The 15,327-nt window shown below is 38.0% G+C and overlaps 1 protein-coding gene across 1 annotated transcript in view; it reads left to right on the top strand.

Moving 5' to 3' along the window:
* Nucleotides 1–2,089: 2,089 nt before the first annotated feature.
* LOC127835634 (galactose-binding lectin-like) overlaps nucleotides 2,090–15,327 on the top strand; it is a 30,051-nt gene continuing 16,813 nt past the window's right edge. The window contains exon 1 of the mRNA XM_052362070.1: nucleotides 2,090–2,142. Within this exon, the coding sequence (XP_052218030.1) occupies nucleotides 2,090–2,142 (53 nt within the window). The remainder of the gene's footprint in view (nucleotides 2,143–15,327) is intronic.

The following is a 15,327-nucleotide window of genomic DNA, read 5'->3' as shown; positions in this document are numbered from 1 at the left end:
GCTTTCTTCTTGATTGATTCAATATGCTCGTGCCAGGAACATGAATCAGAAAAAAGTAAGCCGAGATGTTTATGAGACGAAACCTCAGGGACTTGGCAGTCGTTGAGAAAAAGAGGGGGATGGATTGGGCGGTTGACTTTTCTAGACATTACTAAGGATTCGGTTTTGGATTGATTGAAGGTAACCAACCACTTATCAGCCCAAGAATGGATTTTTGCAAGATCAGAGTTAAGATGGTTAGCTGCATCAATCGGGTTGTCGACGATTATATATAACGCAGTATCGTCTGCAAATAGAAGCATTAGACAGTGTATATCTCGTACAATATCGTTGATGTATATAAGAAAGAGGAGGGGCCCTAATATAGACCCTTGAGGAGCACCAGCATTTATGGGTAATGGGTCAGATTGGCAGCCGGAAATTACAACACACTGGATCCTCTCCTGTAGGTAGTCTTTTAACCAAGATAGATGATATCCAGAGATACCACATAGTCGGAGCTTGTGAATAAGTCCTTCGTGCCATACTCTATCAAATGCCTTAGAAATGTCACAAAATACGGCTCTTACCTCTTTACCTTCGTCGACAGCTTTAATAAAGGTATGATATACCGAGACTAATTGGTTGACAGTGGAATCTTTTGGTATGAAACCTGATTGGAATGGGGTTATAAAATCGGTAGCCCTTAAATGGTTAAAATGTATTTGTGGAGAATTCTCTCTAGTCATTTACTTAACACGCTTAAAAGTGAGATCGGTCTATAGTTTCCAACATCCTGAGGATCAGACTTTTTGTGAAGTGCACAAACAATTGCTTCTTTCCAACTCCGAGGGACTCTACCAGTACTGATGGAACAATTGAAAAGATTTTGTAGTGGATCTGCAATCTCAGATGCAATTTGCTTTAAAACTTGGCTATTTATTTTGTCTGGTCCTGATGTCTTTCCCGTTTTCATTACTTTTATGGAATCTAAAACATCTTGACGGGAAATGATGAGATCTTGAAAGACTGGGCAATCTGGCTCGTGGGAATGTAAGTTGTGCATGTGCGTACTGGGTATAGTTAGGGTCGATTGAGATTGGAAAAAGGAATTTAGGATATTTGCTTTGTCAAGAGGTGACTCATATATTGTACCATTGTGAATTAAGGGAGGCAACTCGTTATGTGAGGTGTTTTTATTCGTGAATCTTTTAATTATCTTCCAGAAGTCGGATGAGGAGTGTTGATTTTCACGTATTTGTTTAGCAAGATTATCAAAGTGACCTTTTTTTGCTGATTTTACAAGATAATTGACCATATTACGTTGTTGGCGATACATGTGCCAATGATGATCTGAATTGGTAGCCTTGGCCTTTTTGTATGCTCTTTTGCGGCGTCGGATTTCTTTTCGAATAGTATTATGTAGCCATGGAGGATCAGCTGTTCTTATAGTAACTGTTTTGGATCGGATAGTAGCTTCGCAGAAACAGATAAGTTGACGTGTGAAATTTGAGGTATATATGTCAATGTTATTATCGCAGCAGTTGTTCAAATCAAAGTTCTGCACAAGTTGTCTTAGTTTAGTGTAGTCCCCATCTTTGTATTTCCATATTTTACGTTTAAAATTTGACACAACTTTTCTGTCGAAGTTTATGACGCAGTAGACTGGACAATGAAACCGAACTTGTTGGTCAAGAAAAGGTTCTCCGACGCCACTTTTTAGCACTGTCAATGATGATGTTAACATAAAAAGGTCAAGAAGAGAATTTGAGGTTTCAGTGAAATGCGTAGGTTCGTTAATAGCCTGTGTGAGTTTGTACTGTAAAAAAAGGGAGTCTATTTTGATCCTACACTGTGGTTTATTCATGTCGAGGTTGAAATCACCTGTGATAACAATGTTTTCAATACCTGTTTCAACGGCTAGTGAGATCGAATCGTTTATGCATTCTAGTATATAAGGACAAGAGTTAGGTGGTCTACAGAAAGATCCAAATAAAAGACGCCTTCCCTTGATACGTAATTCAACCCAAAGACATTCTAGATCGTCTATGTGTAGGTCAGGTCGCTCAATGGCAAAGAGATCAGATTTTATGTACACTAGAATGCCTCCATGGGGATCGTTACGTCTGTCGCGTCTAAACGGCGTATGATGGAAAGGGAAAAGTAAGTCGGCAGTGTCAACTGTTTAGCTGAGCCAAGTTTCAATAAAAAACTATTATGTCAAAATTATTAAGGTCGGAATATAAAATATCTTTCTTGGCGACGAAGCTCTGAACGTTGTAATGGACAATTTTAAGATAATGCGCAAATGCATCAGATATGGAAGTTGAAAAAGATGTACCCGTAGATGAGGAAAACATATCAAAGGAGTCGTCGGGTCCAGGATTTTGGTGGACATCGCCTCCTCTAAGAAGAAGAATTGCCAGCCAGCAAACTAACTCGAACATATTCATTTGTTGAAGCCCTTAACTTTTCATTGTGAGGAAGTAGAACAAACCAATCCTCATCCTGTAAACACCTATGTCAGTGTACATTATGTAATGCCCGAGTGTAAGAGATAATTGGATGAGGATACGCTATCGTGCGCCCGGCCCGCGAGAAGTGGAAGATAGAATGGAAAAATTATGACAAGAGAAGAATAACAAAAATAAACAAAAAGTTTGGTCATGTCGATGTTTTAAGGAAGTTTAAAACCGCATTTGATAAATTTATATGTTGCCCTGTCTAAAGGATACAAAAAGTCGAAATTGTAGTCGATGAGCGCGTGTTAACATAGAAGTACAATAATCTACGCAACAATAATCATGCCGAAAATTGGCGAGCTTTTTACAAAGCTTGTAGTATATGCCAATGATGCGTGTAAATGAACGCCGAACGGGAGAGTGCACGATTTCCGCAAGCTGAAAATAAGATACATGTGCACTGGGAGTGTGTCAAAGAATTGAAAATTACAGTTTAGGCACAAGTTAGAGGTGATAGAACGTGTTAAATATATGTAATGAAGTTAGGCCTTTGCAAATATTTTCGGGTGAAATGGATTATTGAAAGTACATCTTAATGGATTATTTTTAGTAAGAAGTGTGCAGTTGAATTGAACAAAAACATGGATGTGTTGTTCACCAAAGTGTAGATATTCATATTTCAAGCTGGTGGATTTATTCATTCGAGGATTAGTTACCAGCTGTTATGGGCGTAATTGCACACCACACTTGAAAGAAACATTCGGACAGACATGTACAAGCAATGAATCTGGTAAGATCTTTAAAATCATAGTAGAAGGTAGAATGCCACAAAGCAGTAGAATGAGTGTCGAGAAATCTAGTTATTTATCGTAGGATATTATAAAGTAATAAGAAAGAAGAATATACCAAACGAAAGAATACATAGTTGTTTTGGGGAGTGATAAATATAAGAAATGTATGCAACATTTTATACACCATAATAATTAATTTGTTATAACATTTATTATGTACACCATTGCAATTATTCATTATCTTATTACTTCAGGCTTATAGAAACAAGATACATATTTAGCACGATAACTTAAGTACATATATTAGTTCTGAGAAGGATTCATCATTTTGGTGAAAATATATCAGGGGGGGGGGTAATTGCTCAATTGGAGTAGATACATGGCCTTTGTATATGGCACAATAGATTTGATAGATGGTTAATGCACAAATTTTATGTAATTCATTTGGTATTAGTACTTAATTGACCATAGCTTGTTTTGATGAAGACTATTTCGCCGAATTGCTTGAACAAAAGCTGAACAGTGGTTTGACCTGGGATGTGTTTGTGACTGCATTTGTTTTGTTTGCGGCCGTCGTACGTGAAATATCGAATTACAACGCTGAAGGCTTCTACCACCTGAATACACTACAGAACGTGTTCCGTAAATATAGACTTACTGACTGGGTTGCAACACAACCTGGTAAATGGACATCGTTTGTTGATTATTGTAAGCAAGTTTGTTGAATAAAAACTCGAAAACAGACAAATTTGTGTTAAGTTGTTTTATTATCCCCACGCTTTTTGAAAAAAAGGTGGGGATATTGTGGTTATCTCCGCCGTCCGTCCGTCCGTCCGTCCGTCTGTCTGTCTGTCTGTCTGTCTGTCCGTCCGTCCTTGCCACTATCTCCTCCTACACTAAAAGCACTAGAACCTTGAAACTTACACACATGGTAGCTATGAGCATATGTGCGACCCTGCACTATTTGGAATTTTGATTTGACCCCTGGGTCAAAAGTTATAGCGGTTGGGGTGGGGCCGCGTCAGAAATTATCACTCATTTTTTTAGGTTATTTTACATTTACTTCTTTATTTCTACACCGATTCACTTCAAATTGATACTGGACCTCTCTTATGACAATACGGTCAATCTCAACCATGCATGACCCCATTCCCAACCCTGGGGCGCCCCGCCCACATAGGCCACACCCACCAAAAATTTCCATTTACTATAATTTTTTCATTTCTACACGGATTCACTTCAAATTGATACTGAACTTTTGTTATGACATTAGGGTCAATCTCAACTATGCATGGCCCCAATCCCAACCCTGGGATTTATGGGTAATGGGTCAGATTGGCAGCCGGAAATTACAACACACTGGATCCTCTCCTGTAGGTAGTCTTTTAACCAAGATAGATGATATCCAGAGATACCACATAGTCGGAGCTTGTGAATAAGTCCTTCGTGCCATACTCTATCAAATGCCTTAGAAATGTCACAAAATACGGCTCTTACCTCTTTACCTTCGTCGACAGCTTTAATAAAGGTATGATATACCGAGACTAATTGGTTGACAGTGGAATCTTTTGGTATGAAACCTGATTGGAATGGGGTTATAAAATCGGTAGCCCTTAAATGGTTAAAATGTATTTGTGGAGAATTCTCTCTAGTCATTTACTTAACACGCTTAAAAGTGAGATCGGTCTATAGTTTCCAACATCCTGAGGATCAGACTTTTTGTGAAGTGCACAAACAATTGCTTCTTTCCAACTCCGAGGGACTCTACCAGTACTGATGGAACAATTGAAAAGATTTTGTAGTGGATCTGCAATCTCAGATGCAATTTGCTTTAAAACTTGGCTATTTATTTTGTCTGGTCCTGATGTCTTTCCCGTTTTCATTACTTTTATGGAATCTAAAACATCTTGACGGGAAATGATGAGATCTTGAAAGACTGGGCAATCTGGCTCGTGGGAATGTAAGTTGTGCATGTGCGTACTGGGTATAGTTAGGGTCGATTGAGATTGGAAAAAGGAATTTAGGATATTTGCTTTGTCAAGAAGTGACTCATATATTGTACCATTGTGAATTAAGGGAGGCAACTCGTTATGTGAGGTGTTTTTATTCGTGAATCTTTTAATTATCTTCCAGAAGTCGGATGAGGAGTGTTGATTTTCACGTATTTGTTTAGCAAGATTATCAAAGTGACCTTTTTTTGCTGATTTTACAAGATAATTGACCATATTACGTTGTTGGCGATACATGTGCCAATGATGATCTGAATTGGTAGCCTTGGCCTTTTTGTATGCTCTTTTGCGGCGTCGGATTTCTTTTCGAATAGTATTATGTAGCCATGGAGGATCAGCTGTTCTTATAGTAACTGTTTTGGATCGGATAGTAGCTTCGCAGAAACAGATAAGTTGACGTGTGAAATTTGAGGTATATATGTCAATGTTATTATCGCAGCAGTTGTTCAAATCAAAGTTCTGCACAAGTTGTCTTAGTTTAGTGTAGTCCCCATCTTTGTATTTCCATATTTTACGTTTAAAATTTGACACAACTTTTCTGTCGAAGTTTATGACGCAGTAGACTGGACAATGAAACCGAACTTGTTGGTCAAGAAAAGGTTCTCCGACGCCACTTTTTAGCACTGTCAATGATGATGTTAACATAAAAAGGTCAAGAAGAGAATTTGAGGTTTCAGTGAAATGCGTAGGTTCGTTAATAGCCTGTGTGAGATTGTACTGTAAAAAAAGGGAGTCTATTTTGATCCTACACTGTGGTTTATTCATGTCGAGGTTGAAATCACCTGTGATAACAATGTTTTCAATACCTGTTTCAACGGCTAGTGAGATCGAATCGTTTATGCATTCTAGTATATAAGGACAAGAGTTAGGTGGTCTACAGAAAGATCCAAATAAAAGACGCCTTCCCTTGATACGTAATTCAACCCAAAGACATTCTAGATCGTCTATGTGTAGGTCAGGTCGCTCAATGGCAAAGAGATCAGATTTTATGTACACTAGAATGCCTCCATGGGGATCGTTACGTCTGTCGCGTCTAAACGGCGTATGATGGAAAGGGAAAAGTAAGTCGGCAGTGTCAACTGTTTAGCTGAGCCAAGTTTCAATAAAAAACTATTATGTCAAAATTATTAAGGTCGGAATATAAAATATCTTTCTTGGCGACGAAGCTCTGAACGTTGTAATGGACAATTTTAAGATAATGCGCAAATGCATCAGATATGGAAGTTGAAAAAGATGTACCCGTAGATGAGGAAAACATATCAAAGGAGTCGTCGGGTCCAGGATTTTGGTGGACATCGCCTCCTCTAAGAAGAAGAATTGCCAGCCAGCAAACTAACTCGAACATATTCATTTGTTGAAGCCCTTAACTTTTCATTGTGAGGAAGTAGAACAAACCAATCCTCATCCTGTAAACACCTATGTCAGTGTACATTATGTAATGCCCGAGTGTAAGAGATAATTGGATGAGGATACGCTATCGTGCGCCCGGCCCGCGAGAAGTGGAAGATAGAATGGAAAAATTATGACAAGAGAAGAATAACAAAAATAAACAAAAAGTTTGGTCATGTCGATGTTTTAAGGAAGTTTAAAACCTCATTTGATAAATTTATATGTTGCCCTGTCTAAAGGATACAAAAAGTCGAAATTGTAGTCGATGAGCGCGTGTTAACATAGAAGTACAATAATCTACGCAACAATAATCATGCCGAAAATTGGCGAGCTTTTTACAAAGCTTGTAGTATATGCCAATGATGCGTGTAAATGAACGCCGAACGGGAGAGTGCACGATTTCCGCAAGCTGAAAATAAGATACATGTGCACTGGGAGTGTGTCAAAGAATTGAAAATTACAGTTTAGGCACAAGTTAGAGGTGATAGAACGTGTTAAATATATGTAATGAAGTTAGGCCTTTGCAAATATTTTCGGGTGAAATGGATTATTGAAAGTACATCTTAATGGATTATTTTTAGTAAGAAGTGTGCAGTTGAATTGAACAAAAACATGGATGTGTTGTTCACCAAAGTGTAGATATTCATATTTCAAGCTGGTGGATTTATTCATTCGAGGATTAGTTACCAGCTGTTATGGGCGTAATTGCACACCACACTTGAAAGAAACATTCGGACAGACATGTACAAGCAATGAATCTGGTAAGATCTTTAAAATCATAGTAGAAGGTAGAATGCCACAAAGCAGTAGAATGAGTGTCGAGAAATCTAGTTATTTATCGTAGGATATTATAAAGTAATAAGAAAGAAGAATATACCAAACGAAAGAATACATAGTTGTTTTGGGGAGTGATAAATATAAGAAATGTATGCAACATTTTATACACCATAATAATTAATTTGTTATAACATTTATTATGTACACCATTGCAATTATTCATTATCTTATTACTTCAGGCTTATAGAAACAAGATACATATTTAGCACGATAACTTAAGTACATATATTAGTTCTGAGAAGGATTCATCATTTTGGTGAAAATATATCAGGGGGGGGGGTAATTGCTCAATTGGAGTAGATACATGGCCTTTGTATATGGCACAATAGATTTGATAGATGGTTAATGCACAAATTTTATGTAATTCATTTGGTATTAGTACTTAATTGACCATAGCTTGTTTTGATGAAGACTATTTCGCCGAATTGCTTGAACAAAAGCTGAACAGTGGTTTGACCTTGGATGTGTTTGTGACTGCATTTGTTTTGTTTGCGGCCGTCGTACGTGAAATATCGAATTACAACGCTGAAGGCTTCTACCACCTAAATACACTACAGAACGTGTTCCGTAAATATAGACTTACTGACTGGGTTGCAACACAACCTGGTAAATGGACATCGTTTGTTGATTATTGTAAGCAAGTTTGTTGAATAAAAACTCGAAAACAGACAAATTTGTGTTAAGTTGTTTTATTATCCCCACGCTTTTTGAAAAAAAGGTGGGGATATTGTGGTTATCTCCGCCGTCCGTCCGTCCGTCCGTCCGTCCGTCCGTCTGTCTGTCTGTCTGTCTGTCTGTCCGTCCGTCCTTGCCACTATCTCCTCCTACACTAAAAGCACTAGAACCTTGAAACTTACACACATGGTAGCTATGAGCATATGTGCGACCCTGCACAATTTGGAATTTTGATTTGACCCCTGGGTCAAAAGTTATAGCGGTTGGGGTGGGGCCGCGTCAGAAATTATCACTCATTTTTTTAGGTTATTTTACATTTACTTCTTTATTTCTACACCGATTCACTTCAAATTGATACTGGACCTCTCTTATGACAATACGGTCAATCTCAACCATGCATGACCCCATTCCCAACCCTGGGGCGCCCCGCCCACATAGGCCACACCCACCAAAAATTTCCATTTACTATAATTTTTTCATTTCTACACGGATTCACTTCAAATTGATACTGAACTTTTGTTATGACATTAGGGTCAATCTCAACTATGCATGGCCCCAATCCCAACCCTGGGGCGCCCGCCCACATAGGCCACACCCACCAAAAAATTCCATTTACTATAATTTTTTCATTTCTACACGGATTCACTTCAAATTGATACTGAACTTCTCTTATGACATTAGGGTCAATCTCAACTATGCATGGCCCCATAACCAACCCTGGGGCCCCGCCCACATAGACCACACCCACCCAAAATTGCCTTTACTATAATTTCTTCATTTCTACACCGATTCACTTCAAATTGATATTGAACTTCTCTTATGACAATACAGTCAATCTCAACTATGCATGGCCCCATTACCAACCCTGGGGCGCCCCGCCCACATAGACCACACCCACCCAAAATTGCCTTTTACTATAATTTCTTCATTTCTACACCGATTCACTCCAAATTGATACTGAACCTCTCTTATGACAATACGGTCAATCTCAACTATGCATGGCCCCATTACCAACCCTGGGGCCCCGCCCACATAGACCACACCCGCCCAAAATTGCCTTTTACTATAATTTCTTCATTTCTACACCGATTCACTTCAAATTGATACTGAACTTCTCTTATGACAATACGGTCAATCTCAACTATGCATGGCACAATTACAAACCCTGGGGCGCCCTGCCCACATATGTCACACCCACCCAAAATTGCCTTTTACTATAACTTCTTCATTTCTACACCAATTCACTTCTAATTGATGATGAACTTCTCTTATGACAATACGGTCAATCTCAGCTATGCATGGCCCCATTACCAACCCTGGGGCACACCTAGGTCAAACATTCGACGTGGGGATACGCGTCGGCCTCTGCCGCGCCATTTCTAGTTCAGTATCTCATTCACATTCAACTTCACTGTCTTTAGATAACGATATGTTTGAAGCCAAATTTTCGAATAATTCATACTCATCGATAATGTCTTTAAGGCCAATCATATCGATGATTTCCTTGCACATATCAGAACCATTGGTTTTTAGAAAACTGTGTTTCTTCTCAATCACGCCATCGCGGTCAAAAATGTTGAAATATAGTTTTGTATCGTCTGGTCTGTCCATAACAAGCATCAAGTTGTACTCGTCGTCGTCTTCACCCAATCGTACATACACAGTCAAATGAACTGTTAGTCCAAAGCATGTGATTTTGATCTGATAATCGAATTCGGGTGTAGGTTCATAGTCCGGAGAAAACAATGCAGATGGTTCAAATGTTTCAGATATAGACATGCGAAACAATTTCACCCTAGGCTACTCTGTGGATTTAATGCTCATATGCTTTGATATAATCTCCCACAACTTGTTTGCAGCAGATTGAGATTGGATTTTCCATTTTCTTTTCTGAATACGTTTCTGCTCTGGTGTTTTCGAACGAGCATTGAAGCATATGCTTTGAAAGTTCTCCATGTTCTAAAATGTGACCAATGTGGCAACGTTAACAGACAAAGTGAAATGGTTTGTGATACATATCGTTACAAAATTTGCATATAAAAGCTCTGCACAAAGTGTAAGCTTCATTTCATTTGTTGATGTTTGCGACTATATTTCTTGGCATTTTGCTTATTCAATTTATCATCGAAGAACGAAACCCCGTTTTTTGGGATCGCAAAAAGACTAAACTTGACAATAATAAGAAGCCATGATTGTTGTTACAGTCCTTGCGACGATCTTTATTCAGGAACTGCGGTAGTGGTTTTCTGTTAGGAAAATACGAAAGGAATGCATACAGATTATGGACTCGCGGACGTGTATTGTTTGCTGCGCTAAAGAAAAAATCTGTACGTTAGAACTATGCATGCACAAGTTTTGCATCAACTGTTGCTGGAACATGCATCTGTTCGGAAACAAATGCGCCATGTGTTGAACTGAAACCTCGGGTTGGGTACCAATTGATTTGATTGACTAGAAGCTATGACATTGAGTGCATGCTTGTGTGTGTATTTGTTTGAATAATATCGTCAAATAAAATGTTGAAATAAATTTTATGTTTAAGTTTGGTAGATAAGATGCAAGTATATTAACGTTATGGTTTTTCTCTTGCTGCGTGAAGAAAACAAACACGCAAGTTTACTGTTTTTGCTCTTTATTTTCAACATCCAACAAACAACATACGACATTTAGTTCATAACATTTTCTTCTCTGCGCTTTCGGCTCAGACTACGACTGAACACTTTTGTAAAGCTTCTCTTTCTAGTTCTCGATCGCTTTACATCGTTTTCGCTAGGTTCGTTGACAGACATCGGTTTTTGGTTTTCCATAGACTCGTTTTCTCGTCTTAGCAATTCGTTATCATACGCGTTTTTGTTGTGCAATGTAAGTAGTTGTGGAATACGTTTAAGAAACATCACCACTTCTGTCATGCCTAACAACTCGCCAAGTTCCATCATGTTAACCAGGCTAGATATCGACTGCCAATCCGAGTAATCTTGCGTGAGACCGTTACATTGGTAGTCAGACAGGTTCATGAGAATTTCAAAAACATTCATCAATTCTTGAACACTGTAGTTCAGCGCAATCTTGACATGATTTGCCTTAACGTTAGTGAACATTTTCACAATTGCTGCTGGGTAAGATCTCTGTTCTTTTCCCACATAAAAGAAAACCCTGTCTTTGCTTTGTTTAAGCGACTGAATGAGCTTCGAAGTGATTTGAATGCCAATATCGTACTTCAGTTTAGTGAACAAGCGATTCGTGGCTTCGATGTCAGTGACACAATTAATATCTTTAATGTTTATGGTCAACATGGTTGTTGGTTGTGTGCGGGTATACGTTTCTATAGAAAAACTGACCTTAAATAGATTTTTATATCAGCTTTCCAAACCGTAATTTGTGATTGCATAGACAGTTGAACATCCACAAAAAGTCGTGTTTCTTCTTAAGCTGGGCATTACCTCCTATAGTGTTGATCATAACAAGAAAAACATAAACGCCTAGAAGTGAGTAAGGACATAGTGACGTGTTTCTCGAATGTTTGTATGTATCGTAAATAAACTTGATGTATGTGGAATTGTTTACGTCATACAGAGAGAAAAAATTGTAAGCTTTCAGTCGGTTGTATCCACAAATTGGATCACCAAACACTGAGTCGAAATGGCTTGTAATTTCGCTAGTTGTCAATTTCTTGAACAACGACATGCGTTCATCGTCTTTGAACTCATTGTGAACCATTGTGACACACGTTTGAATTCCACACCCGAGTTTTGAGTTCATTTCTACTAGCTTGCTTTCGAATGTGCGTATTTGTTCTTCGTATTCTGTTATGTATTGAAAAATGCATAGCGAGCATTCGTGGTGACGTCTAGAGTACATGGGTGAAAACAAGTAGGTGTTTTGTGCTAACTGTTCGTCTTCGTCAACAATCAAAACCTCATCGATATCCATTGATAAGACAACAAATGTTTACAGTTCATTGATACAATTTATTTTAGGGATGTCAACGAATATCCGAATATCCGAATATTCGGTCCCGGACCGAATATTCGGATACTATTTTCCGAATCGAATATTCGGAAGAAAAAAATCAAAAAAATCGAGTAATTTCAAAGACTTTGTATTCGTGAAATTTGCTTCAAACATTGTACAAAAAGTCGTTCCTCGTGTCATAATGTTTAGTCCGGATAATTCGTCGCTATGGTGATGACAGTATACCGGTCATAAATCCCGCTAATTGCCTAACAAAGACAGTCACTTTGTGTCAAAATTATGATAGGTTCTAATCGCATCGGCAATCAAAACACCGACCTGCACTTGATCCAATGACTCGAATTACATTTAAAATTATCAAAGATTAAATGAGTAAAGGAAAAGCCGACTTGTTGTAAAAAAACAAATAAGACCGTATGGCAATTAAAACACCGACCCGTCTTGATCTAATAACTCGAATTACATTTAACATGATAAAAGATTAAATAAGTAAAGGAAGTACCGACTTGGTGTGAAAAACAAAAAAGATCGTATGGTTATAATCACGTTGTCCAATCAAAAAAAGCTTTTAGAAAATAATTTACTCAACCTCTAACCGAGCAAGAGAATTCTGACGAACTTCAGAGATATTTGCTTGTGAAAATGGAGCCAAACGCTAACCCTCTTGACTGGTGGAAACGTCACGAGAGCGAATTTCCGAAAGTCGCGTATGTTGCTAGGAGTGTTCTATATGTACCTGCAACTTCTATGCCATCTGAGCGCATATTCTCAACCACTGGATTGCTCATCAATAAACTAAGAAATAGACTCGCCAGTGATCTGGTCGACGCAATCGTGTTTTTAAATAAGAACAATGTTCATGTGCCCAGTGACGCCGATCCGAGTGACTTTTAAATGTGGCAACGGTGTTTTGTTTGCATGTGTTCGCTATGTAAATAATACGTTTAAGTTCAGTTCAAATTATTTATAGATCTAACTGTTTTGTCATGTAATTATTTTGTCGTCATGTAAATATTATGTTTCTCGTTCTATTGTTGATGTACAATATTAAAGCACGTGTTCGCTATGTAAATAATATGTTTAAGTTCAGCTTAAATTATTTATAGATCTAACTGTTTTGTTATGTAATTGTTTTGTCGTCATGTAAATATTATGTTTCTCGTTCTATTGTTGATTTACAATATTAAAAGTTTAAAAACAGTTTTCGTCATTCAATTTTAACAATTAGCGACGGCAATGCTGTGTCAATATTTAGTCAATTCCGGGGAACTTCCGGTAAAAACGAAAGTAGAATTCATGGAGTAATGGTACGGTAAACATAGTTGATTTTTTTCTAACAGATGTTGACCGAATATCCGAATATTCGTTCGGAAGGATGACCGAATATCCGAATACCAATATCGGTATTCGTTGCCATCCCTAATTTATTTACAACATATACAAAAAATATAGCACACACAAGTCAATATAATCATACAATATTGCAACAACGTAGTCATTCGTCATCATCGCTCAATTCTAGATCACTGAGGATAGTCTTTTCCTTTTTCGGTTTCTTTACAGCTTTTTTTTCAACAGATTTGCGCATTTTCTTAAAAGATAGAGCGTTCATAATTTCCTGTTCATCATCGTTCAGCGTATCTGACATTTCTGTATCGGAGATGTCGATATCGGCATATTTGCGTTTTTCCTCAACATTGGAAGATTTTATTCGCTCTATCAGCGCAAACATGTTTTCGTCTTCCCCAGAACCGAGTATTTTGTAAATCACATCAATTGGAACTCGATCGAAAACGTTAGAGCTCACAGTTTTCACAACATCGTCCTGCAGGTTTTTTGTTTTCTTGATGCCCTTTATCAGATTCTGCGTTCTTACTTTGAGGCTTTTGTACTGCGCTAGTTTGGCATCAATCTGTGTCAGTTTCTGTGAAAGTTCTTCTATCTTCAAATAATCGTTAGGCGACAAGAAGACACCTAACTCGACTTCAGAAACCAAATTCCTTTTCACGCCGTGATTCAGTACAGTGTTCGCAAACTGCTGTATTCGTTCTCGGTTGTTCGTTTTCATAGCATAGCTCGAGGTCAACATTGCTTGTGCCATCGTAGAAAGTGATTGCGAGTGTGCTTATTTTGTTAACTGCAGCTATATATATACGCTTGAAAAATAATGCACTTCTTACTTGTTCATCATTGGCTGGAATAAACGAATGTAGTACGCCTCTTTTGCTTTACGCACATGCTTGTCTCGCTCTGTTTCCAAAACGAATACAGTGTAACGTTCTTTTACATCGCACAAGTGTTTCCCACATTCTATCAAATGATCAGTAGCTCGACAATAATGCTGCTCTGTTCGAATATGAGAGTTGTGTGTGTGAATGCGTTTTCTCAGATTAACTGTCTCGCCAATATACTCACCGCAGCAAGTGTTGCACTTCAGAACATATATAACATCTTTTGATTTACAAGTCAAGTTCTCTCCATCTTCCACCTTATACACAAAACCACAATTAAACTGAAAACTATTTCCACTCTTTATTTGAGAACATAGAGTGCAGCGCTCACCGTTACATGGTTTAACTTTGTAGTCCATCAACAACTCAAAATAGTGAAATTATGACTAAAAATGTGTTTATGCGTTTTTTGTTAAAAAAACATGAAGATCAGCTGGTGCAGTGAAATTGATTCCGTGTTCTTGCATAGCACAAGTAATGTCAAAACACGAACAGTTTTGCGAATTAAGCTGCCTGATATGTATAGTTTTACTAACTGTTGTGAAACAAAAATCGATTGTCAAGTCAAATATGAACACGTTTTCGTCTCCAATATCGTCTAGTATGGTTTCAAAAATGCTTTCGAGCAGTTCTTGTTCATTGATCAAAACGCTGATGCATCTATGAACTTGGATGGAAAATTCTTGAGTGTTACCAATGCTCTCGCTTTCAATGGTATACATGTCGTCATACGAAGTCATTGTGAGTTATGACAATAACGGATACAAACGCTTTGATATATGTTAACTATTTACAACAGTATCGTTATGCCGAGCTATGCTGTGTAGTACAATTATGAAGCAAATAGCAGCTATCACAAGCACAATGTATCCACCAATACTAACAGCAACAGTTTCCCACAACGTTAGTTTTTTAAGTCCCGGTTCGTCATTCGATACACTTTTACCAAACAATACCTCGCAAATTGTGAGTCTTTTTTCGC

The sequence above is a fragment of the Dreissena polymorpha genome, chromosome 6 (assembly GCF_020536995.1).
Source record: "Dreissena polymorpha isolate Duluth1 chromosome 6, UMN_Dpol_1.0, whole genome shotgun sequence".
In the NCBI taxonomy this organism is placed as follows: domain Eukaryota; kingdom Metazoa; phylum Mollusca; class Bivalvia; order Myida; family Dreissenidae; genus Dreissena; species Dreissena polymorpha.
Note: the sequence above shows the minus strand (reverse complement) of the source record. Positions and strands in the feature narration are given on the sequence as shown.